The sequence below is a fragment of the Lacerta agilis genome, chromosome 6 (assembly GCF_009819535.1).
Source record: "Lacerta agilis isolate rLacAgi1 chromosome 6, rLacAgi1.pri, whole genome shotgun sequence".
Classification (NCBI taxonomy): Eukaryota; Metazoa; Chordata; class Lepidosauria; order Squamata; family Lacertidae; genus Lacerta; species Lacerta agilis.
The window spans coordinates 23610353-23634909 of record NC_046317.1 but is presented as its reverse complement, the minus strand read 5'-3'; the positions used below and the strand labels follow the sequence as shown (position 1 = coordinate 23634909).

Below are 24557 nucleotides of genomic sequence, written 5' to 3'. Positions count from 1 at the left end.
TGGTTTTTTTTTTTTTACAACTAATCATTTAAAAAAACACAACCTATAGTAAAATATTATCATGATGAAGGATTGGCTGTAAACTTCCTCTATCCACTTTCTCTGCAACATGCACAATTCTATCATGTCACCACCTTTTCTTTAAAATAAACAAAAGCCTCAAACATTACAATCCTTTCTCTAGGGAAATTGCTCCAGCTGCTGGATCAGATTGGTTGCCTTTCTCTGCACCTTTTCCAGCTCCACAATTCATTTATTTATTAGTCTCAGCAAACAGATCTGTACACAGTATTCCCAAGTGTAGTTGCATCATAGATATGTATAATAAAGGCATTAATGGCAAGGGGTGTGTCCCCCCCCCCCGATTCCTTTCTGTACTAAACGGTATCTGAATGCTCACTTTGCCTTCTTCTCTAGAGGATCCTTCTATGTGAACTATGAGAGATGAAATCTATTTGCGCAGCTTGACGGAGCACTCCTCAAACATCTGTTAAGTACCCTGCCAGATGGGATGCAAAAGCAGTCACGATTCTGCCAACTCCTCCCACACAAATGAGGGAAAGTGATCCCGAGGTTGTCCATGCTGAACTCAAACTAACGTACATAAAGACGCCGCGCAAATGTAATTCGCCAGTACTAGTAATGTCATTATTGTTAAGCTGAGAAATGGCTTGCCAACCAGTTCTGCAAGAAGAGGAACACAAGTTCTAAGGTGAATCGTTTTTTGTTTTTTTAAAGAGTTCCTGCATTTGTGTTATGTGTTTCGGCAATCTCTTCTGATACAGTCAAGAGCAAGCAAGGGTCTCGACAGCATTTCAGTTTCTTTCAATTGTTCATTTAAACCCTTTGAGATCAAATATTGCTGATATTTTCTCACTTCCATACCATTTAGCCAACCTGTAGAGCAGACTCATAGCTCAGTGGTCAATCAAGGATTGCCAAAAATCCATAATTTCCCATAGCTGGGATTCAGCCATCAGAAACAGTGTCCGGGCGTAAATAGCTGAAATGTCCGGGAAAATCTCAACAACTTTTGTGACTGGATTTCCACTTTTTGAAATAAGGCAACCCTAGGTAAAGCACATTTTATATGTAAAATGTCCCAAGTCCAATCCCTGGTACCTCCAGGTAGGGCTGGGAAACACTGGAGAGCTACTGCCAATCAGCATAGACAAGACTGAGCTAAATGGCTTTCTTTATTGCACTGAACTGAAGTTCCTATCATAGTATGTAAGGAATGGTAAATAGCCTGGTATCTGATTTGGATAGGAAGACACTAGGAGGAACAATTGCCAGAGAATGCACTAGAATTGTGTAATGTAAACACAGTAATAGATACTTCTGTCTTCTATGTATGCTGCCAGCTTGCTTGCCTGCAACCAAGACCTGTATACTGAACCCTACTAGTTTCTTTGGGTCACACCCCTGTCTTAATAGGGATGAGAGTGTTTTGCTTCATTCTATACAAATTAGGTGTTACTATCAGATTCCCAGCCAACACGATCCAAAGTTGGAGCAATCTCGAGTGCTTTTGGCTTGACAATGTGAGGACACTCTTTATGAATATATCAGAACCATTCATCATGTATAAGCTTTCCTCAATAAATTATTATTGCCAAGGGCTATACATCAGCGGTAAGATTTCTTCCCAGCTGGAACTCTTTTTTGAAAAGGTTTAAGTCTAGGATAATGGAGAACCAAAGGGATTACTGTCCAGGAGCTACCAAATGTTGAAAGGAGATATAAAGTTTCAGCTGTGAAACTGGAACAATAAGTTAATTGTAGTGGATTTCAAACTATTGTTAACTAATTAATGCTTTGTGAAATCCTTCTGTGCAACAGAGCTTTCGTAGGAAGACAGAAGGAGCAATGGCGAATCAGAAAAAGCTACAGACTGTGAGAGTAGACAAATAAAAAGGAAAGGCCAGCTGACCTGAACGGGCAGAAAAGTGCAGGCAACAATGCAATATGGTAGCTAACTGAAGACTGACATCACACTATTAATACCTTTAGTATGAATTGCTCAAGGTGAAATCTGCCTTGGTGGTCACAAATTGCAAACTGGAAGGAAGAAGCTAGGATCAGTCCTAATATCCAAATAATGAGTCTGCAGCCACTGTGACATGAAGGATTGTGAATGGGGGAATGCTTTCTCAGAAACAGACATGAATACAATTCAATTCTCCATGTATAATCTTACTAGTTTGAAGACACTTACCTTCACCCACTTTGATGTAAACATTCCTGGATATTTTGAGTTCAGTGAAAGATGTTACGGCCCCATATTCCTTTTGGGCCCACTGTAGCAGATGCTTATTTCCTTGAGGGAGAGGTTTTTCCTCTATTTTTGCCGACAAGGAGAAGTTTTCTTTCTCAAACTGCACAATGGAACCTGCTGATACCTGAGGAGAATAAAAAAAAACCCTTTTAATGTGACATCCACATGATGCAGAACTATTACCCCCACAAAAAGTCGTTTAAACCGGTCACACCAAAACACGTTTCTCACAGGGGCTCTTTCCGTAACATCTGCTAAACAGGCAACACCATGAACCATTTGTACAATGCGCTTTCACGTTCGATGGAACATCACAACAAAGAACGTGAGAGTGAATTCTCCTTGTCTTATCGACAGTGATGAAGAACAAAAGTGTTGTTGTATGGATGAGGCTCCGTTGAAAATACTTTGACCAAAACAAAGTTGGGTAAGGGTTTGAAAAATGTAAGCCAAAATTTTAGAGTTTATTCATAGGCCTTCCTCCACCATATGCTTAAACCAACAAACAAAACAAAAACACACATATACTACTCAACAAAGAAGGTCCAGAGAAGATATTTTCACTCATTACTTCAAGGGACACAGGAGATCCCACTTCAGAAGGCTTTTAAGGTACCATGAAACTGAGCAGTATCTTATGTAATGAAAACTACATGCAAAAGAAGAGGATGGAACTTGAAAATATCAGCTACAGATCTAGCTCCCCATCAGAAACAATCAAGGCTCTGAGGCTGAAGAGTCTCCTGCTAAGGAACTAGACCAGGTACAGGAATCCAGAGCTTGCTGCGGGAGATCAAGAGACCACTACGCCTCCCAGATCTTAAGGGCCAGAGTCTGGAGACTTCCCTTGGGACTAAGGGGCCTTGCATATGACCTCACTGTCTGTTAGCAGCAATGGGGTAGAGCCTGAGAGAGGTAGTCTGAGAGCAAGAGCTTAAAATGGCTCAGTCTGCCCTCAACCTTTGTTGGAGCGTTTACTATTTCTGGTCCTGCAATTTCTAACCTCACCGACCTTCTCCATGGGATACAGCACCAGACCAGAACATGACAACAGTATTCTAAGTACACTATAGTTTTGTATAATATCGGCAATGTTCAGTCCCTTTCCTAGATTCCTAACATGGAATTCACCTTTTTCACAGCTAGGTTGACATTTGCATTGACCTATTCACTGTGACTCCAAAATCCCTTTCCCGGTCAGTCACCGTCAGCTCAGACTTCATTAACATATATGTGAAGCTAGGGGGTATTTTTTGCCTCTGTGTGCACCACTCACAATGGCTTATATTGAATCACATTTTGATGCCCACTCACAGATATTATTTTTTTGATGGCATAGATATGCCAGAAAGACCCTATTAGGCTATATGTTGCTTTGCTGACAACACAAGGGGGCTTCACTGCTTCCGACCTAGCATGTCACTTCCTTCACATCTCTGTCAGCCAGGTGATCCTTGAATGGTATTAACTTTTAGCTCGCAGTGGATTAAGCAAACAGCTGGATCAGAATAGAAAGGGTTGAAAAAATACTAGGAGGTAGTGGGCACCAGAGCAGCCCTCTAAAACTTGACTATCACTTCTGCAGATCACTTATTTCAAAAGCTAAACACAGATATGGGATTTAAAGGAGGTTATACACAGGGAACATGGGTTATCTATTTTAAAAGCTATGCTGGGAGCTCATTTCCTGTGTTTTCAGCGGTTTATGAGCTATTCAATCCAGCTCCATCCTATCTTGGAGCAAGAAAATATAGGAAAATAGATAGGTTGTCTTTCATGTTGTCAAATCTCACAGAGTGAAGGATTGCATCATAGGAAACTTATTCCAGTGGGAAAGTAGGACCTGTTATGTTCGAGCAGAGCACAGAAGTGACAAAGGAAGACAGAGGGATGCGATTGTTTCAGAAGACACATTTTCTTAAGCACCTCGACCAATTGACTTGCCACGGCAGTTGCAAATATCTCCCGGACAACTAAGTCAACAGTGTATTGCTCCAAATAACAACATGTTGCAAACAGATTTGAAAACACTTGCCTGACTCCATCTGGAAAAACACAGATGTATTCTTAAACAATAGATACATTTCAGCAAAGCATTGTTTACACAAAACTGCAGGGTACTTTTTAACTGTAGAAAAGTTGGATGTTGCTGCAGCCCAAAATAGTTCCTCACAATTAAAAGCCAGGTTTTGTTTAAAGTGATATTTCAATTTAAATTTTTAATTAACACCATCAGCCATTAAAAATGGATATCTATCATTCACAAATGATGTCCCAGAATATGCATTTTTACGATCTATGTTTGTTTGGTTAAGAATTAATACTTTTTACCCCCACCTCTTTAATGCATATTATCACTCTGCTGTTTTGTCTGGCCTTATGGCTATTATTGACAAATGCCCATAAACTGAAGCAAAGGAAAGTTTTTGTTTGTTTTTTAAAAAGCTTTGTAGCCATGCTTGTGGGTGGTGTTCATAGCTGGGGAAGGAAGGGATAAATCTCTGCTCTCTGTGTGCTGCAATCCTGATGACAAATTGGGCTCATAACTCAGCTGTAATTAAACACGCACAACGAGAAATGATGTTGCACATTACACGTATTTGTAAAGTATAGCTTGACCCTGAGCAGAAGAAAAATGTCAAGTGTGAAATACTCCCAATTCTATACTAGGCACAGAATGACCAAATATGACCAATCCTGCTTAGAGCTTTCATTGGTGAAGTTAATTTTTTTAAATCCAGCATTCTATTATTATGGGTCGTCTCCACTGGGGCCCTATTGTACAGCTTGTTTTGTGAAGAGATGCCTCTTATCCCAAGAGTTCATTTCACCCAGACAAATCACAGAAAGCAGCTTAAGAACCCTTCGCCTCCTGCCAGAATAGTTCCAAAAACTTTAAACTAACCTCTGTTTCAACTCTCGATGATTCCTTTCATTTGTTGCCACTGGTCATGCGACCACCATAAAACATGTCATTAAAAAAAAAAATTAAAAATTCTATTCGATGTAATGCTTCATGCATCATTTTAACAAGGGACGCTACATAAGTATACCCTGTCTTCTATAAAGCAAGAGCTCCAAATGTCACTGTTTTACATTTTATTAAACCATCTTCTGGCAGTGCATCACCCGTTAGTCTCAACATGTCTTTCTTAAGCCCCGACAACGTGTGGCGTGAACATTTCTCCACTTACGGAGAGATCTCTGGAATGGAAGCCTTGGTGAACCATTCATTTTCTGGGGGGGGGGGGGGTCTGTGAAGGAACTGCAGTACTGGGGAGTGGTGGTGGGGAGAAATCTTAAGTACGCCTGAAGACCACATGGCAGGAACAGGTACGTGCAGGTCAATATCCCAACATAGAGAACTGCCAGGTATACAACATGCGTCAGCCTGCCTCATCTGCAGCTTCAAGGGGCTCCCCACTGAAACATGGTGGTGACACTTCTTCCTTTTTATAATTATTTTAGCTTTTGTTTCAATTCCACGTATTCCAGGACCTTTTATCATGTAGGAAGCCTTTCCTATAACAGGAGGGGGGTGGGAAGCATGTATGGTTTTCCCTACCATGCATTTTGGCACCGGAAATACCCCAAACACAAAGTTTATGAGAATGTGTATTTTGGGGAAGGGGGCTGCTGTTTAAACTGATCCATAGACAACAGTCAAGTTGGAACCTGGCAGAGAGATGGTGGCTGATTAAACCAAAGTTCCACCATAAAAAAGAAGTATTTTATAGTCTGTCCTCTTGAGAAGAGTCAACGTCTAGCCTGAGTACACAGAGTCGATCCAGAACCTCAGCCCTTTACCGTCTAGGGGATTTGCTCAAAGTTGAAGCCCCGACAGCTAACCACGCACAGTAGCTATGCACAGGCCCACAGCTTTCTAGTTTAGACCTGGCAGCTCCCAACAATTGAGCATGTCCAAATTCTGCTACAGCATCAGGCAAAAAGCAAACAAATCAAGTAGTAGCCTCAAGGCATCCAGAGATCCAGGCTACACGCGGCTATAGCCTGAGGCTCTGAGAGAGTTATGTTGGCTACATAAACCACGCATCAATAATAACAGCTTGATCCTGTATTGGGCAATCCATGAGAGCAAACAAGGTTTTAACAAACTGCCACCTAACATTTGCGTTGTATTATGTTACCTTAGCCAACGCCTCTTCACAGAGAGCATACAGAAGGAACCACACGGTCCATTTGGAAAGCAAAACTGAAATATTTGTTTTGCTGCTGCCTTTTAAAAATCAGGTGCCGCAATCAGTTTGGTGTGTTCTCTCAAGTAGTGTATTCTTCAGTGCTTGAAATCTGAGGGTGCATTTTGGCAAAGTTATTTCCGAGCTAAGTGAGCAAGCTCTAGTTGATATTTTGCTAGGACTTTCTGCCTACCATTTGGAGAATTAAGTCTCCCTTGGAAATAATAATTCTGTGGGGTGATTACTTAACTCTTGCTTCATTTACCTGAGCTGCTTCTCACCCTTGGCTGCCCATCATTGACATGGCATCCCAAGTACCTGCCCTGTCTATTTAAAGATAAGATTGACAGAAGGAACTGTTGGTTTTTGGCCTGCAAGTACAGCACTGCAACATACTGACTGAGCACATGATCCTCTCATTTCACCCTATTTAAAGGGCCACCTGCCCTTTAAGACCAAGGAGAAGAGAGAAAAAAACTCCTGCATGCACAGTCAGCGTGGCTCGGTGCTGCTGCTTCCAACCTGGAATTACAGGTTAACTGATGCTAATTAATTAAAGCTTCACATGGCTTGCTTTTTTTAAAAAAAATTGCATGATGTGTTGCAGTCTGAAATCAAGCAGAGAAAGCAAGAGCAAAGGAGGACTCCGCTGTGCCTGCCAGGTCTCAAAGTTTTACTATGAGGGCTTAAGGCTACATTCAATGAGCCAAGCACGTTATTTTCTTTGGACTGCGTTCAAGAAGCTCTTCCAGAGAGGGAAAGAAAAGGCAGCCGTCACTTTTGTTTCACCACTTTTCATCAAATGTTAACTGCTTCCTCTATAGAACGGATCTGTTTCAGGAGAGTGAGGCTGCTCTCGAAGTATCCAGGACGTGAAAGTAAACGTGAACTGCAAAGGTAGCATTCCAAAGCCAACAGCTGGACTTGCCTGAAATAACAGGAAGGTGCTTAGGGATTGGCTAGGCTCCTGAGCACCTTTTGACAAGAGGCGAGGAGGATATCACATGATGACAGAGGAGCATTTCTGAATACCTGCTTGAACAAACAAACAAACAAACAAACAAACGGCTCAGGGAATTATTTTGTGAATCTCATTGTTAGGCTATCACCCCAAGAGTATGCCATTTTTAAACCATGTGCTGGGAGAGAGACAGAGAACTTTGCACTGGATGCAAACTAGGAAATCAGCAGCAACAGAGGGAGGATGAAACTTCCTTTTTGCAGGATGGAGGGATTCAGGAGACAGAGAGACCTGTGAACTCTGCAGCATGGAAGCACAACCTCAATGAACTTTCAAATCCTGGTCTAGTGCAGTCAGTGGGATGTTTTGTGTCTGGAATTATGTTTCCCACCTACCCATACTGCTCTGATCCCCTACCTGCCAACTAAACAGGTATGAGGGAGCTTATACAACAATAGAGTAGAGGGAATCTTGCTATGGTGTGCTGGGGCTCTTAATTTTAACACACTTCACTTCCCAGCTGTTCCTGTGTTGACTCACAGAAGGTACACACACTGTTCACCTCCAGACTACCTATCCAAAGCTTCATTAACCCGTGACCCCAAAATTCAGGATCCCCTCCCAAACTGATACCAAAGTTTTGTGCTAGTTTAGTGCCGTGTTGTGCTGTGAACCCTGTGTTTTGTGCCACCCCACCCCCCAAACTGAGTAACTGACACGCAAACAAGGGGCTATAAGGATACCCCAAAACCCAACCTTGTTCGGTTGGCAGCACAAAACTAGCACAAAACTTTGGCATCAGTTGAGGGGCGGAGATCCTGAATTTTGGGGTCACAGGTTAATGAAGCTCCTCTGCCAAGGCTTGTAGTTATGAAAATGTCTCTGCCAATCACTCTAACCAACTACATAGAGGCACCATCTGTCATGACTTAGGCTTCACTTTTCTAAATGAGCACATGATGCAACTAACCAAATGTAACCACACACCAGTCATCGCACTGAGCTCCAGATAAGGGCAGTTTTTACAAAGGAAGCAGCTCATGTAAGAACCTCCCTATTCTTTTTCCTATTGCCTCATTTGATCTTCTCAGAATGATCTTTTGGCCAAAAGTGTTCTCTTTCCCAAAATGAGGCAGCTGACCCTTTGCAGACGAGAAATTCTCTAAATTGGAGAACTTTGGCTGGTCTATGCTGACACAAAAATCTATGAATCAGAAACCTTTGGCTGGTCTTTGAAAATATTAATCCACTGGGGGGAAATGGATTCCGTTGAACATGACTTAAGATGATAAAAGCTACACGTTAACAGCAGTCCTTCTACACAAACTCTTTTCTTAGCTCCATGGGTACCTCTTTAGCTAGTAATATGAGATTATGAGTATGTCTGCGCTTCTTATTCATTTTGTTAACATATGCCTAATACCTGTGAGATGCTGTGCTCTCAAAACATGACCTATTAACAATGCAAACAGAGCATTGCTAAGTAGCTGCCCCAAAATGGAAGAGTTACAAAGAAATAGAGTGACTAAAATGATCTTAAAGAGTCTCACAACCCGATCAGAATTGATGGGCTTCATATGTACAATTTTGGGGGCAATATGTATTCTTCCTGCTGCCAGATGTCTCCCTCAATTCAGCTGATGCTCTTAACACCTCTGCTGAATGGGGACTTCCTGCTCTTCTTGGCGTTTCCAACATTTGACAAGCCTTTGTCACCCCCCTCTGCTGCTGTGTGCAGCTTCAGCTCCACTTGTGTTACAGCAGAGAGAGACACTTTAAAAACGTACACAGGGTTAAAGGTTTTGTCTTTCAAACTATGCTACGCTTTGCTCCCAATTGTATACTGGAATTATTCTTATATTTTATTCCTCATTCCTCTGAAGTGGCCTGAGCTTTTCAGCTAACTGTGGCAATGAGGTTTCTAAAATGCATTTTCCCTCCCCTAAGACATGATTGCTGCTGAATCCAACAATTCTGTAGGTAACTTCTCCTTACCCACAAGGAATTGTGACATCTCCTTGGATTGGCCAGTTTCCAATAACTGAGGCACATCGACTGGACTTTGCTGTATCTGAAAGGCCAAGCAAGCTAGATTTTTATTCTAAGTGTTGCAATTTGAGGTTGTTAAAGCTTTTGCCACCTCTCACACCACATGAATGTAGATGCAGTAAGTTGGAATTCCACATGAATTAAGTAAGAAAGGCTTATCCAGGTCTGATTACCACAACAACTAATGTGTATGACTCCCCAGGAAGAAGCATAAGAATAAAGGGAGGACTGCTACTATAAGCGAGACTCTAACATGGAAACGGATCAATATATTTTCATTCATAAAAGTCATTCTGTGGCAGTTCCAAGTGGCCTGGCCCTCACTGGTAGGCAAAGAACTTGAACTACGGATTCAGTTTCTGTCAAAGGTTTTAACGTACAAATCAAATCAGTGCACAGGAAAAGTTCAGGTTGCACAAAGGAACATGTGTAAAGAGGTATTGGCGCATGGCTAAACTCAAGCTAAGATGTTGATCCAACAAGTGACATGGTCCCTGCACCTCTCTTTTGAAGAGCAGGGCGGCCATAGCTCTTAGTGCAACAAGTGGTCGGAGTCTCAGAAGTGGGCAAGGAACTGGGCACTCCTTCAAGTGTGTTGGGTCTTTGAGGTGTCCTGGGAGACAGAGGCAGTTTCATCAGCGGCTCAGTATCTGATTTACTTCAAGTCACCTGCCACAAAGGAGGAGTCTCCTCATTGGAAGGTGCCATGGGAAGAGATATGTGTCAGAGGGTGGCCTGTGTCACAAAGGCAGAACACTCTTACGCCATCTCCAAGGTCCAACTTTCATCCCCTATACCACCAGGTTTCTTGCCTGACTCAAACACCTATTGGTGTCCCAATTTCACTCCCCTCATCCCACTAGGACCCTCACCTGTGTCATCAAGCTCCAATTCCTCAAGCTTCTCCCACTCTCCTCAGGATCTGACCACCCCATCTCCATGATGTTTCCATGGCACTTATAAAGGTGAGAGTGACAATCTCATGGGATCACCAAAACAGTTCTTAGACAAGAGTGAAATAAAAGGAAATTTCTCAAATATGTGAAGAAACTTCCTGAGATACACATGACAAATAGGTGCTGGAATGGGTGCTGTGGGTTGCTCAACAGACACGACCAGTCTGAATAGAAAGCTACAGAAATAATGGGAAACAATATCGAAACGACTGTTAGGAATCAAAACTAATAGGATTCCATGATATACTACTTTCTCCCTCCACTAACTGGAATCTCATTGTAGATCCCTGAAAAGACAAAAAATGGCTAAGTAAAATGTTTGTCGAAACAAAGTTTATTTCAAACCAGCACATGTTTTCCCCAGCAGTTAGATATCATAAATTCATACCAGACTGGGGTTCATTGCTGACCTTTCTTTAATTTCCCCAGAAAGAGACAGAGTAATCTATGCCCTTGACTCTATGGTTGTTTATGTTCCTTACCATAATCTGGTTTTTAAAGTATGCAGATGAACAGAAGATTTGTTCTTGCATGACTGCCAAGGCCATTTTCTGCTTGAGTTATCTGATGAGCAAAAGCCTGCTCAAGAAGGTACAGATCCCCTTTATCAGGGACAAAGTGAGCACCTCATTGGGCTGTGTCCCAAGCACTACATTTGAGAGGGGCAACAATTATAATATTCAAGATGGCCCTTTCTGTAATCCAATTCCCCACCACCACCACCTCCATTTATGTTATCTCTGCTCATCCTCCCATCTCTAATTCATTATTACATCTAATTAAACTAAGAGGCGGCCTAGAGCTTCCTGCCAGAACAGAAGGGAGGGAAATAACCAAAGTGGAGCAATTGTTTGTGTTGACAGAATAGCAGCAAATCTGTTGATTTTCTATATAAGTTACAGAAATGTTAAGTGAACAACAAGTCCAGTGCGAACATTCATGAATGTCTGATTTGTTCCAGCTCCCAAGAAGTACTGCGTCATATGACCCAAACCTGCAGGTGGTTGCACTAAGGCAGGGGTTGCCAATGTGGTGCCCATGGGTGCCAATGTGTCTGCCAGTAGCTCTTATATAGCACCGGCAAAAAGTCTAAAGAAATATCCCCTCAAAACTCCACAATGCATGAACAATGCTCAGATTCTGACTGTACTCGCTCAGCCTTTCAGACGTCAAAAACATCCCTTAACCCTGCCCACATTTCAGTGGATGCTAAGGCTGTGCACCCTTCCCTCCCTGCTGTACCAAACAGAGCCGCGCAAAGAACTTCTCTCTGTCAGCAAGCCCAGTGGTCATTTTGTGACGGAAGTCCATGGCACTTTCTCAAAATTCCAAATGCGCCCACTGACCCCAGAAAGGTGGGCAATCCCTGCACTAAGGAAACGTCTGATGGGACTGGAGGTCCCAGCAAACATGGATAAGGAGAGATAGATCAGGGTTGAAGAACCTACGTCCCTCTGGTTGTTACTAGACCCTCAGTACCCATAAGCCCCAGACAGTCTGGCCAACTGTCAGGGATGATGGGAACTGTAGTCCAGCAACATATGTTGTCCAGATGTTCTCCACTGCTAGGAGAGGACATCTTCCTCCTGGCACTGAGGTGTCTTTGATGTAGATATAGATGGTGATTTAGCAGTTGGTAGCTTACTGTGATGTGCAGGCAACTCCTTGGTAATCTGGCTGTCTCATTTGTCCTGCTGCATCTAAAGAGAGATCTACCATATATCAAAATGTATAGATGTGTGTGGTAGAATCATAGAATAGAATCATAGAATGATAGAGTTGGAAGAGACCACAAGGGCCATCCAGTCCAACCCCCTGCCAAGCAGGAAACACCATCAAAGCATTCCTGACAGATGGCTGTCAAGCCTCTGCTTAAAGACCTCCAAAGAAGGAGACTCCACCACACTCCTTGGTAGCAAATTCCACTGCCGAACAGCTCTCACTGTCAGGAAGTTCTTCCTAATGTTTAGGTGGAATCTTCTTTCTTGTAGTTTGTATCCATTGCCCCGTGTCCGCTTCTCTGGAGCAGCAGAAAACAACCTTTCACCCTCCTCTATATGACATCCTTTTATATATTTGAACATGGCTATCATATCACCCCTTAACCTTCTCTTCTCCAGGCAAACATACCCAGCTCCCTAAGCCGTTCCTCATAAGGCATCGTTTCCAGGCCTTTGACCATTTTGGTTGCCCTCTTCTGGACACGTTCCAGCTTGTCAGTATCCTTCTTGGTAAATGGTCTGTTACATAAGTAAATTTATACTAATTGCTTTATAGTCAAAGCACTGTAAGAGGCATGCTGATCTAGTCGCATTCATATTTCTAACATGACAGTCAATATCTTGAACATGCAGTATGTAGTAAAAATGCTTGGGGCAATGATAATTTCAGTGCATCAGTCAGCAACAATTGCTTATTTTCGTTTATTTGTTGTTGTTGTTTTTAAGCAGATAACAAAAGCTGGTGCATCATATGTTACTTGTAACTGGAACCTAACATAATTACAAGTCCACAATTTCTCGACCATAAACCCTCTCCCCACCTAGTTCTATTCCGCTATTCTAGGCAGGTTTAATTAATCCAAGTGCAGAATAAAATCCCAATTGGAAGTGCTTATATAAACAACACCTTCCATTCTGGCATCCTTAGTTTAGTGGGAGAAATTCAAAATATTGGGTTCTAGCTGACTTAACTTTCACCCAGAGTAGAACCATGGAAATTAGTGATGTCCATTAATTTCAATGGGTCTAATCTGAGTAGAGTAGAACAAACACTAGATATGACCAATGGTTAGTGGCCTAAGAAAGCGGCTTTTAATTTTACTTTAAACAGGAATTATTTTTACTTTAAACAGGAATTTAAACAGCTAATTCCACATATTCTAAAGCAGCATAAGGTAGAGGGAAAAAATGAACTGACAAATGAATTAAGAAAAAAAAGCAATTACTTTCTGGTTTGGACACAAAAGGAACTTTTTAAAAATCCCATAAAATTATTCACACACAAACTTTAGGAAACTTGCCCCCTGCCCTCTTCTTTGACTTCAAATCATATGAAGGTCACTATTTATTCACGTTTTATCACTAGCTCTACATTTCCTACCCTATCCTACCCTCTTCTCCTCTTAGCCTAGTGCTCCATTCACATCTGGGTTGATTTAACAAGTGATTGGAAATGTAGCCTCCTGATTTCCCGTTAAATACTAGGCACAGGAAAAGAAATAGCACTTGTTTTTCAGTGAGTTTTGACAGCCATCCAAAATCCAGTGCACACCAAAGAGCGGTCTGTGGTTTGATGGCAAGGGCCCAACATTTCTGAAACATATTCTTGGGAGAAGGAAGCAAATTGGGCTTCGCCAGAAATAATGACACAGCTTCACTTTATATTTCTAGAAATGGATACAGGACTTTTAATTGCTAGCCTTAAGCAGAGTAACCATTCATTCTTTGCCACAGCGTGTGTGTGCTTTGGATCACCAAGCGCACCACGAGCAATCCCTTTAAAGCCAGTGGGATTACTTACGTGTGCAAACATATAGAGATTGCACACCTCTCAAAGGGCTGCATTCTGAAGGACCCTACCCTGAAAAAAACCCTTGTACGTAACCTTTCTGGAATCATTACTCGTGAGCAAGGAGTAGTATGTTTCAGTCATGCAGCCAAATGCCCTGATCCAGAATTCGGGGTATGGCAGGGATGCTCATGAATCCCACCCAAATGACATTAGTGACAGGTAGGGACTTGCAACACAGTCCTCAGGCCCACAACATATATGAAGCTCGTGGGGGTGTGTAAGAGAGAGAGAGAATTTGGAGGTCCCCAAATCCTGGAAAGCCCTCCCCTCCTAGGTGCATCTTGCCGTTGTATACATTTTGGTGTCAGGTGAAGGTTCACTTTTTTGCACAACCTTTGGGGATGGAGGAAGTTACATGGCTTAATTGTGTTGAGCTGCATGTAACCTGCCCTGGTCCCATATGGGGAAGGGTGTGCTATAAAGGCCTTTGAATAAGTATCGCTGGCTTTGTGTCAAGAATGTTCCAAATAGTAAACCATTGCACATGCCCTCGGCTGAATATTTAAACCTACTAATGTCTCTGTGGCCACGGACTGTGTGAAGTATCTAAGGAAGATTCATTGTAGTTTCCATAACAAACAGCCGCATTCCAGCAGGAAAGATCTCGAGCCATGAAAGTCAAAGGGCTACCTCCTGAAGCAAAAGTTTCCACCAGCTGAGTAACACCTGCAAAGGCCACCTCTTCGACACAGGATAAAAAATAAAAAAGCATGGATGCCTGCCAATAACTTCATGCGGAAACTTGCTTGAAGCGGAAAAAAAGGAGGGATAGGAATTAGCAGTAGTGCGGCTGGGATTTCCCATACCCTCTAGGACGGAACAGCAGGTTGGAGATATTTAAAACCTGCGGGGGGGTGGGGGGAGGAATGGCTTTCTCCCCTATTGCCTTCGAGTATCTCTAGGGTTTAAGGGCTCCGCTAATGAAACCGCTTTGCGCCAGATGTTTAATTGTTTTGCTCCTTGTGCAAAGACTTTTCTTTTAACCGAAATGCTAAACGGCAAAGAAATCTGCCACAGCTGGATGAGAAGCCAGCAACACTGTCCACCTATGGGTATGTGAACGCAGTACATTATAGATCCTTAATCTGGCCAAGGGTCAGGTTACGCGGTTAAAGTGGTACATGGGAACAGCAGAGGCTTATTCAGTTTGGCCATGCATTCCCAGTGTTGTTTTACAGTAGGTCTATTCAGGTTAGACTTACACACCTACATCCACCTCTGCTCCAAGTGAGATTTGGAAAGTAAGGTGGAATCTACACACATATTTAAAAAACGCTGTGAAAATGCTTTTTGAAAAACCTTTGGGGGGGGAATACATTGAATTTGCCATAGCTCACTGTCGCCATCTAGTGTCACATTTGTATATTGCACTTTACAACACACTTAAAATGTTTTATTTGCAGCTGTATAGCCAAGTCCAAAGAAGGAAGTTCACGGAAGAAATAAGGCAGAAACTGGGAAAATTCCAGAAGGCTCTGAAAGATGTTCCATGGAGGCATATAAACCCTGCGATCCAAACCCTACTTTCAAGTAGGATCCCATTTACAGGGATCAGGTGATTCCATGCTCAAATATGAATGATATTTCCCAGTTCCAAGTGGTAATTTCTACAGGAATGGAGTAGGTGAATAGGCAGCATGGAACAAAGTGTTTTGTCATGGAACAGTGTTCTCTCATGAGTACAATCCTATGCATTTCTACCCAGAAATAAGTCCCCCTAGGTTCCTATAAGGCTAAAGCTGAAATCCTATGTGCCCCAATTTGGATTGTATGTATGTGTGTGTGTTTCATTTCCAGCACAGCTTGAATGAACAAGTCACTAAAGACCTCAAACAATCTACCCTTCGCAGTGATTTACTCCTGCTATTAAATTAATCCCCCTAGTAGAGGAGAACATAACTCACTTCCTAACAAGATGTGAGGGGCTGTGGAGGGGGAGAAACCAACCTAAAGTACATACCAGTTTTTTTCGATGCAAAACAGGTTTTAAAATCCTCCAAAATCATTAAGAATTTGTTCCCTCATGAATCACATTCAAAAGTACAGTTGTCGACAGGCTGTAGTTCTAGTCAGCCCTCTTCAACATTGTCTATTCACAGAGGACAAGCCCCCGAGAAAGATTTTATGAGCATGGGTGATAAAAATACAAATAAAATCTGTATAAGAACTAATGTTGCTGAAAAATCAAATATGCAATTTGCAATATCACTAACGGAGGAATTACATATAGTTCTGTGATTCTTTCCCCCCTCAGAACTCTTTTCTTCTTTTTTGCTTTGAAAAAACGCAGCAGCTGAAGTTACAATGTGTAGGGGGACTCTGGCCAAAGAGCGGAGTGAGGAGGGGGCTTCTTAACCCTTTCCTATCAGCCCATTTCCTCACCTCCTCACCCACTCGTTATCGCTTTAAAATATCTTTTCCATAACATACAAAAACATACGAGGCTTAGTTCTCACAGAATGTGGTGCGCCTGAAGCATGTCACACAGGGGATATCATGCCAAGGAACATTTTGAGAACACAAGAAGGTCCCCGCTGGACCAGGCCAAAGGTCCACATCTAGTACAGGACTCTGTCCGCCCAGTGGCCAACCAGATGCTCATAGGAAGCCCACAAGCTGGACCTGAGCTGGACCACTGGAGATTCCCAGCAACATGCATTCAGAGGCATGCTGCCTCCAGCAGTGGAGATAGAACATAGCCTTATATTCTCTTTGACCAGGACCAAACAAGGCTCCCTAAATTCCTGCACTCAGAAAAACATTGTGGGAGGGAAAAGGCTAGCCTAGAGCCATTTTTCTTGTCATCTATGTTACGGTTGCCATCTGGATACAAAAATTGTTGCCCTTTTTTGGGGGGGGGCAAAATCTCAAAAAATCAAATGAAGTTTTTGAGCTATTTTTAAAGGAAATTTGCCCAAAAAACACTACTGGGTTGCCATACGCCTGGGTTTCCCTGGACGCCATTTCCAAAAGATGAATCCTGGATATGTCCGAGAGATTCTGGATGTATGACAGCCCTAATCTATGTGGAAGGATTTTTTTTAGTGTGGATGATCACATGGCTATGTGAGCCCCCACCTGCAGTTTGGAACAATTTCATCCAGAAACAGCTTTGACCATCTCATTGAAAACCAGGCCACAAAGAACTGGCCTACCTTACTAATGCATTTGAAGGGCTTTGAACACTGTATCATTTAATTGCTATTAACCATGATAACAAAAAACGGAACTCCCACGTTCAAAGCTGATTTCTCTGATGGTTTGATGCTAGAGACAAATACGGGAGAAGCTAACATCATTGTGCCCTACCTGAGAGGTTCCTGAGAGGTACTCAGATGGCCTCTGAGACTGGCTTTCCACTAAGACAGTTCTCATACTATTATGTGGCAACTTAACTGAAAGTTTTTAATTTGGCTGCCAGTTGCTCCAGAATGCTTTTCTTTCAGTCCTTAAAGTATAGGCCCTCTTAGTTCATCATCTTTTTATTAGGGGAAGCTTCATCTCAAAATATTGAGTGTTTGATGGAAAATAACCTCTTCACATTTTTTAATGAAAAAGCAATGTCCTTTTAGCAAGAGAAGCCAGAAAGTCTATGAATCATCCAGCTAAACTCTTCCATAGAGACAGACACAATAATTCTGACATTAGTACATCATGTAAGACACACACATTTCTCTTTATAAACAATGGACTTTTTTCAAAATTAAAAAAAAATAATAAAACAAACCGGGAATGTGCAAGGATTTAAAATACTATGTTTTCCAGGATGTAGTGGCATGGAAAGTCTGGCAATCAAGCAAAAAAATATTCAGTACAAGGGTCAGAGCAAGCTCGAATAATTCTGCATCCTAGACATTGGAGGAATTGTGTGAGCAGCACAATCCAGCCTGAGGGTAGACATTTCTGAACACTCCGGCTAGTAAGGAGAAATTTTCAGTGTGTTTTAAGAACTGGCCACACATATTATTCACACATGCGCTTTGCAAACTGACACAGAAGTGTGTAGTAAACTGAACTTAATATTGGGAAAAGGGAAAGATGCTAGAAACAAAAACTTACAGAATAGTTCACCTCTGGATCAAACGGCCATCTCAGAGTCAAGATACACAGGGCACTAAACGGATCTTTGAATCCTGTAGTATAGCACCAGGAGGACTGAGCAATGTGATTCCCCCTGCCTCTACAATATTTGGACTGGGTCTCAGGCTCAGCTCACAAGACAATATCCACTTCACAACTCTTCTTCCAGATTAGCTGCCCTGAACCAGAGTTTTCTGTCCCACATGCTCATAGCAGGAATAGTGTAATACTACACTATAAACTGCATTCCAATGAGTTTAGTACATGTGGTAATAACATTTGTTCTCATTAATACATTCTGGATTGTCCGCTGGGTTCCAGATGCAATTTGAGAAAACTCACTCTCTCTCATTCCAATTCAGGATGAACATCATTTGCCCTATTTAATGTTGTGGGCTGTGCCTTATAAAGCAGGACTGGACCCTGTGCAATTGTTCTACAACCAGCAACAGTAATGTTTGTTTCCGAAATTAGGATGTTAAATAGTGAAGCTTTAAGGACACATCATGAGACATGATATCATAGCCTAAAAATGCAATCCAAACAACCAGTCTGCTCAGCTTTACAAACAGCAAATTTGAATGTCCTGGCAAACTGTGAAGGAGTGATTTACAAAACAGTAGGTAATAGCTGGATCCTTCTCCAGGAGCAACATGCCAGTATTTGAGAAGCACATACATGACTTCATCCTGGGCCTAGTTTTTTAGTTTTTTGTACCTTTAACAAAACCTCAAAAAATAATAAAAAAGACTTTCCACTATGCAGCAAGAGGCTCGTCCCAAAGTGATTAGAGATTTGGTTGCAGACCACACAGAAAGCAAGTTGTTTGTTAGTTAACATTTTCTTCCATGCTCTTTCTTGCCTTTGGCATTGCTCCTATCATGCCTTCCAGGGCTGATGATCTGTCACAAGGCCACACAGCCTCTCAGAATAGGAAGCCCACTAGAGTCGATGATCACACATTAAGGGCAATGCCATAAACCCCATTTTAAACAAAAATTCAAATAAATAACGAGAGAACTCAAATTGCTTCCACAAGCCACCTAACTGCTCCCAAGAGCCTTTGCTCTGAAACCTGATAACTAGTTAACATTTCTTTCTATTGGCATGAGTAGGGTCCATTATGAAGTGGCTACAAAGCTTCATGAAGCTCCCAATACTTACAGTGAAAAACCTCGAAATCTCTGGGGCAAGTCTTTCTGTTTTCACCTTCCATACCAATGGAACAGGAGAGTTCAGTATGAATGCCAATGGCCTCTGGTGAATATGAATTGAAGAAATCGGATTCAAATGTAAGGTGACCTGTAAAAAACACAAATACACACCAACCAATTAAAATGTGGCCATTATTTGATAAATATTCCAAAGATAATTAATATTTAGGATTTATATAGTGCCTCTTTAACATTTAAAGTGCTTTGTGTACATTTTCTCAGTAATCCTTATACACAGACAAGTTGATAAGATGATGATGATGATGATGATGATGATGATAATTTCTTATGTTACAGATGGGACTGAGGAAAAGGAATGTGCTTAAGTCCACCTGCTCAGTTCACAACTGATGTGAAATTTTAAATAGTAACATCCTAGGCACTGCCAGGGCTAGGGTGGGGGGTTAGCAATACTGTACATCTGCAGAGCCATCTCAAGAAATTTTGCTATCTGTGGCAGAGCAAAAAAAAAAATTCATGCACACAAACTGGGTAGACAGGCCGCAGGCCTGGTCATCCTCTTATATACCTGCTGGGATTGACAAGTCATCTGACCCTCACCTGAATCTCATAGCTCTCCGGTAGCTGCCTCTGATCAGTTATCATTTAACTCTTGGGGGAAATAATTAGCATCACACATCATGTGCCTGGAAGTTGCCAAACCAATTAACCAACCAGAAGGATTACTGTTAATAGCACCTATAACTTGATATTGCTGGATAGTTTTGATCAACTGCAAAAGCATTTTTAGTTTGCTTTCTGTTGGCACACTGGAATGTTTCTTTATTAGTGCCACTTTGTTTTGTATGATTCCTTGCAAATGAAGGAAAACAACTTTTCTCCCTTTCACCCATCCTCCAATGGGCAGGCTGAGTGCATGGTAAGGACAGCCAAAGGATCCATTGCACGCTTAACGGAGGGTGACTGGTCGGCTCGCATCACACGAATGTTGTTTTTGCAGCATGTGATGTTGCGTACTGCAACGGGCAAGTCGCCAGCCGAGCTGCAACATGGGTTGCCCGTGAAGCCACCTGGACCTTTAACTCCCACCCCACCCGCGCACGCCTCTTTCTCGCTCCATCGCCCCCATCATCTTCGCAGGGACAGCAAGAGCCGCGTGGCTCGTCCGGGGAAGGAGGGGGGCAAAGCAGGCAGAGAAAGGAGGAAATGGCGAGGAAGGCTTTTTTGTTTGATGGGGGTGATGTAGAGAGCTTTCTCTCCTTCCTCCGGTGGGTCTCTAACCCCCACCCCCACCCCGCCTCCACAACCAACACACACACACACATAGTCACAGCCAAGTTGAGAGTGGCAGAGATGTCTTTGAAGAAGGGTCTCTTAATAAAGGATGCTGCTGGTGGGGAACGATCAGGCTGGGATCGGGTCTGCCTGTGTAGCTGGGCACAAGGTGGGTGTTTGGTGGGGTGGGGTGGGGCGAGATCAGATCTGCATCAGAGGGAATGGCACACATACACACACACACACACACACACACACACACACACACCTATCTATCTATCTATCTAGCCATTCCCTCTGATGCAGATCTGATGCAGATATATATTGGGGTGGGGGTGGGGGGTTGCACATGTGCCCATCAAGCTGTGTGTGTGAATTACCCCTCTGTGTGTGGTGCTGTCGGGGGGGGGGGTTGTGCAAATGCTGCGCGTTGTGCAGAATGGAAATATTTACAGTAGGTGTGATGTTCTATCTATGGATGCAGCTTGCAGAGGGGAAATTCAAGAGGGCGAGGGAGCATGGGTCCGCTGTGGGGAGCGGAGCACATTTCTTGCGCACGGGTGCCTGCCTGCAGAAGGGATTTGTGACAGCTATGCTGGGCAGCCCACAGAGGCACAAGCTTCGTGAGCCCTTTTGAGGAAAAGGCAGGAGTGATTCTCCATTGCAAAGTCTGGCACGTGGGCTGAACGGCCTTTAGGGAAGAAGTCTAGGAGAAGTCTAGCAAGCTCGGGATGAGGTCTGCTAATGAAAACAATTCCAGGAAAGAGATGAGATATTTTGGATCTTGCGACAGTGTTTGGGCAAACTTAGAAAGACACCTGCTCAGCGGTAAATAATCCTTCAGTTTAACTATTATCCCAAAACCTCTTCCTTCATCGTAAGTGGGCAATCATAGTTTTCTGGCTTGAACTTATCAATGTTTGGAATACTGGGCATATTTTTCCAAATTCTCTCCCCCCACCCCACAACATACTAACATATTTCCTTCAAGAGCTGTATAAACAAGATAACCTAACTTCCTTCTCACTTCTCTTTTAAAAAAATCAAACACACACCAGGTGACAGTGGCCATGAAAAATAGGGAAATTGAGCAACCTGAAGGTACAGGGTCTGAGATTCCACTGGGAATGACATTTGGGATGAAAGGTTATACCACCAGTTAGTGCAGAGGTAGCCAATATGGTGCCTTCCAGATGTTTGAGACTCCAACTACCAGCCCCAGACAGCAAGAGAAATGGTCAGGGACGATGGGGGTTGTAGTCCATTTGGAGGGAACCACATTAGCTAGCCTTGGTTTAATGGTATGTGAACAAGTCTAGCCTCCTTGCAGGGTCACACACTCCCTCTCCTCCTCCCTTATCTCTGCCACCCACTGTTGTGGCAAAGTCATGGCACCACAGACACTCTTCAGGGCTGTCTTCCCGCACTGCTTCCTTCTGGGAAAGGACACTGAGAGAGAAGATGGCCTCAAGTCAGGGACTGCCAGCACTGCCAGTGCTAATGTACTGGCAAAGCAATTCAAAAAGGCAGGCCGGGGAAGAAGCCGGAGACTTCCCTGCCTCAGGCGGCACAGTGACTTAGGCCAGCTATCATGCGATACATCGCCTGTATTCTGAAGATGCACCGATCAGGAAAACATCAATAATATGTGCTTACAAAACAACCCAAGCCCACATGCACCATCATTCAAAGGATGATACAAAAGTAGTTTTGGTTAAGATGGAAATGGAAGTTTCAGAAAACACTCGTTTCCTCTTTTCCACTATAGATATAGCAGTCAATAAGAAAGAGAGAGGCCTGGTTGTGAGAGAATGTTATAGAGTTCACTGAAAGCATTTTGTAGCTAATACGTCCAGCGCATTATCAAGTGAATAATCTTTCAATATAGGCTTTGCATGCCTCTGCAGTTATTAAGAATCTCTTTCGAAAGAGCGTTGCAGACACATACAATATCAAGGAGGTAAAGACAGCTGCAAACTTTCAGTTTCCCTGGAGATACCAGTTTTTATGGAAGGCTGAGGATCACCACAGCAACCAAACTACAAAAACAGACCAATGGGCTCGTGCCCCATTATTCTGGCAAAGTAATTTGTATTATAGGAACAGCCTGGGGCACAGATATTGAAAAATGATCAAAGAAAAAAGCACTGTTGAAGTATAATTTGGTTTTGCTGACTTTAAGGCCTCAAATCACACGCTTACAAAGACTGTTATGAAAGTTAATGCTCAAGGTTTTGTAATGCTGAACTAACCACCATAGTGTGAAGGGATCCAGATTAATTTTCAGCACATTTTTTTCCCAAAACAACCATTACAAATTTGTCCTAATAAACCAGGGCAAAAATATATCAAGTTACAGTACCCATATTGAGGCAGCTGTTCAGAAAAGCATTAAGAGAGAAAATGGACTTTCGAGATGAATGCACTTTTTTTGCTTTGTATCTTCAGATCACAAAACTACTACAGCACTATATGTCTTGAAAATATAAACATTTTATAAATTTAAGTAGTTGTTCAGGTGCAAACAGAAAGTTAATCAATTGCAATGCTTTCTGGGAAAGTCTCTAAAATTGCCTTCCCCAGCATAGTACCCTCTAGATGTTTTAAACTACAATTCCCATCAGCCCTAGCAAATGGTCAGGGATGATGGGAGTTGTGATAAAAATTAATAAATCTGAAGGGCATATTCATAAAGTCTGCCACACTTCTTCAATGCTTTTCAAACCCTGCCTTGTAACACTTTGGCAACAGTTTCACCAATGCCACCTCAAAACATACGTACTGCCAACATAGCATTTCTATATTCATAAGCCCCATGCCATTCTCCATGACCCTCTCTTTCCCTTTCAATTTGTAACTTGAGAGTTGGGAGGAAACTGGTTTTCAGGGGCTGGCTTTGGTCCTAGCTTCTCCAACTACTGACTTTTAATTTAGCTATACACTAGATTTTTCACAATGATTGCTCTTAATAAGTTATACGTTCAGTTCTTCTTTTTATTGTTGTTTGTTCAGTCACACGTTTTTGCCCTCATAACCTGCAAGTGTACTATTTTGTACTGGACGGAGCTGCTGAAACGCGAACAATTTAAAAAAAAATTAAATGGGCAACAACCATAGCATGGTTTAATTTTCTCAAGTGTGAAATATGCAACAACAGTAGTTTATATGGATCTGCTTCAGAGGTTCTCTATACTGCCAACTGATTAAAAAAGAAAACTGATGGTGCATGTAGCCAACCAGAAACTTCAACTAGGAACAGAAAGGTTGGCTTTGCCTAGAATTGAGAGAGAGAGAGAGAGAGAGAGAGAGAGAGAGAGAGAGAGAGAGAGAGAGAGACGGAGGGAGGGAGGGAGGGAGGGAGGGAGAGCAGGAGGTCTCCTGCACCTTTAATAGTTGTGGTCCCTCTTCTTCAACTGATTACTATTTTTCTTTTCCTATAAACCCATAGACTCCCACAAAATCCCAGTTTGGAAACAGCTAAAAGGATGGTTGTGCTCCCCCTAGCTGTTGGAAGACCTTTCCTTCCAAGCAATTTCAAGAAGCCTAGAAGGGAGACAGGAAAGAAGACAGACTAAGGAGGAAAGGGCTAGCAGCACCTTCCAAATGGCTACATTAGGCCAGGGGCATCAACTGCCAACCCTTACTACCCTAAATTGTACTGTTTACAGAACTTACATCATGTCCTGAATTCATGTCTGCATTATATAATGTGTCACAAATAATTTTGCTTCCATTCATTTAGATCAGGGTTTCCCAAACTTGGGCCTCCAAGCTGTTTTTGGACTACAACTCCCATCATCCCTAGCTAGCAGGACCAGTGGTTGGGGTGATGGGAACTGTAGTCCAAAAACAGTTGGGGACCCAAGTTTGGGAAACCCTGATTTAGATCTAGATAGTGATGGTATACTAACAGCATTCAATACTTATAATCCACTCTGGGATCGGGTTACATTTTTGTTGCTGTAGAGCTTCAGGTTACAGTTTCAAAAAAAATATTTAGTAGATTCTGAAACC

The 24557-nt window shown here is 42.5% G+C and overlaps 1 protein-coding gene across 2 annotated transcripts in view; it reads right to left on the bottom strand.

The window, feature by feature from the left end:
- TGFBR3 (transforming growth factor beta receptor 3) overlaps positions 1–24557 on the bottom strand; it is a 109660-nt gene that overhangs the window by 31806 nt on the left and 53297 nt on the right. For both annotated transcript variants that reach the window (XM_033151611.1, XM_033151612.1), the window contains exons 3-4: positions 19258–19395; positions 2219–2402 (exon numbers count right to left, since the gene is read on the bottom strand). In XM_033151611.1, coding sequence (XP_033007502.1) covers positions 2219–2402; positions 19258–19395 — 322 coding nt within the window. The remainder of the gene's footprint in view (positions 1–2218; positions 2403–19257; positions 19396–24557) is intronic.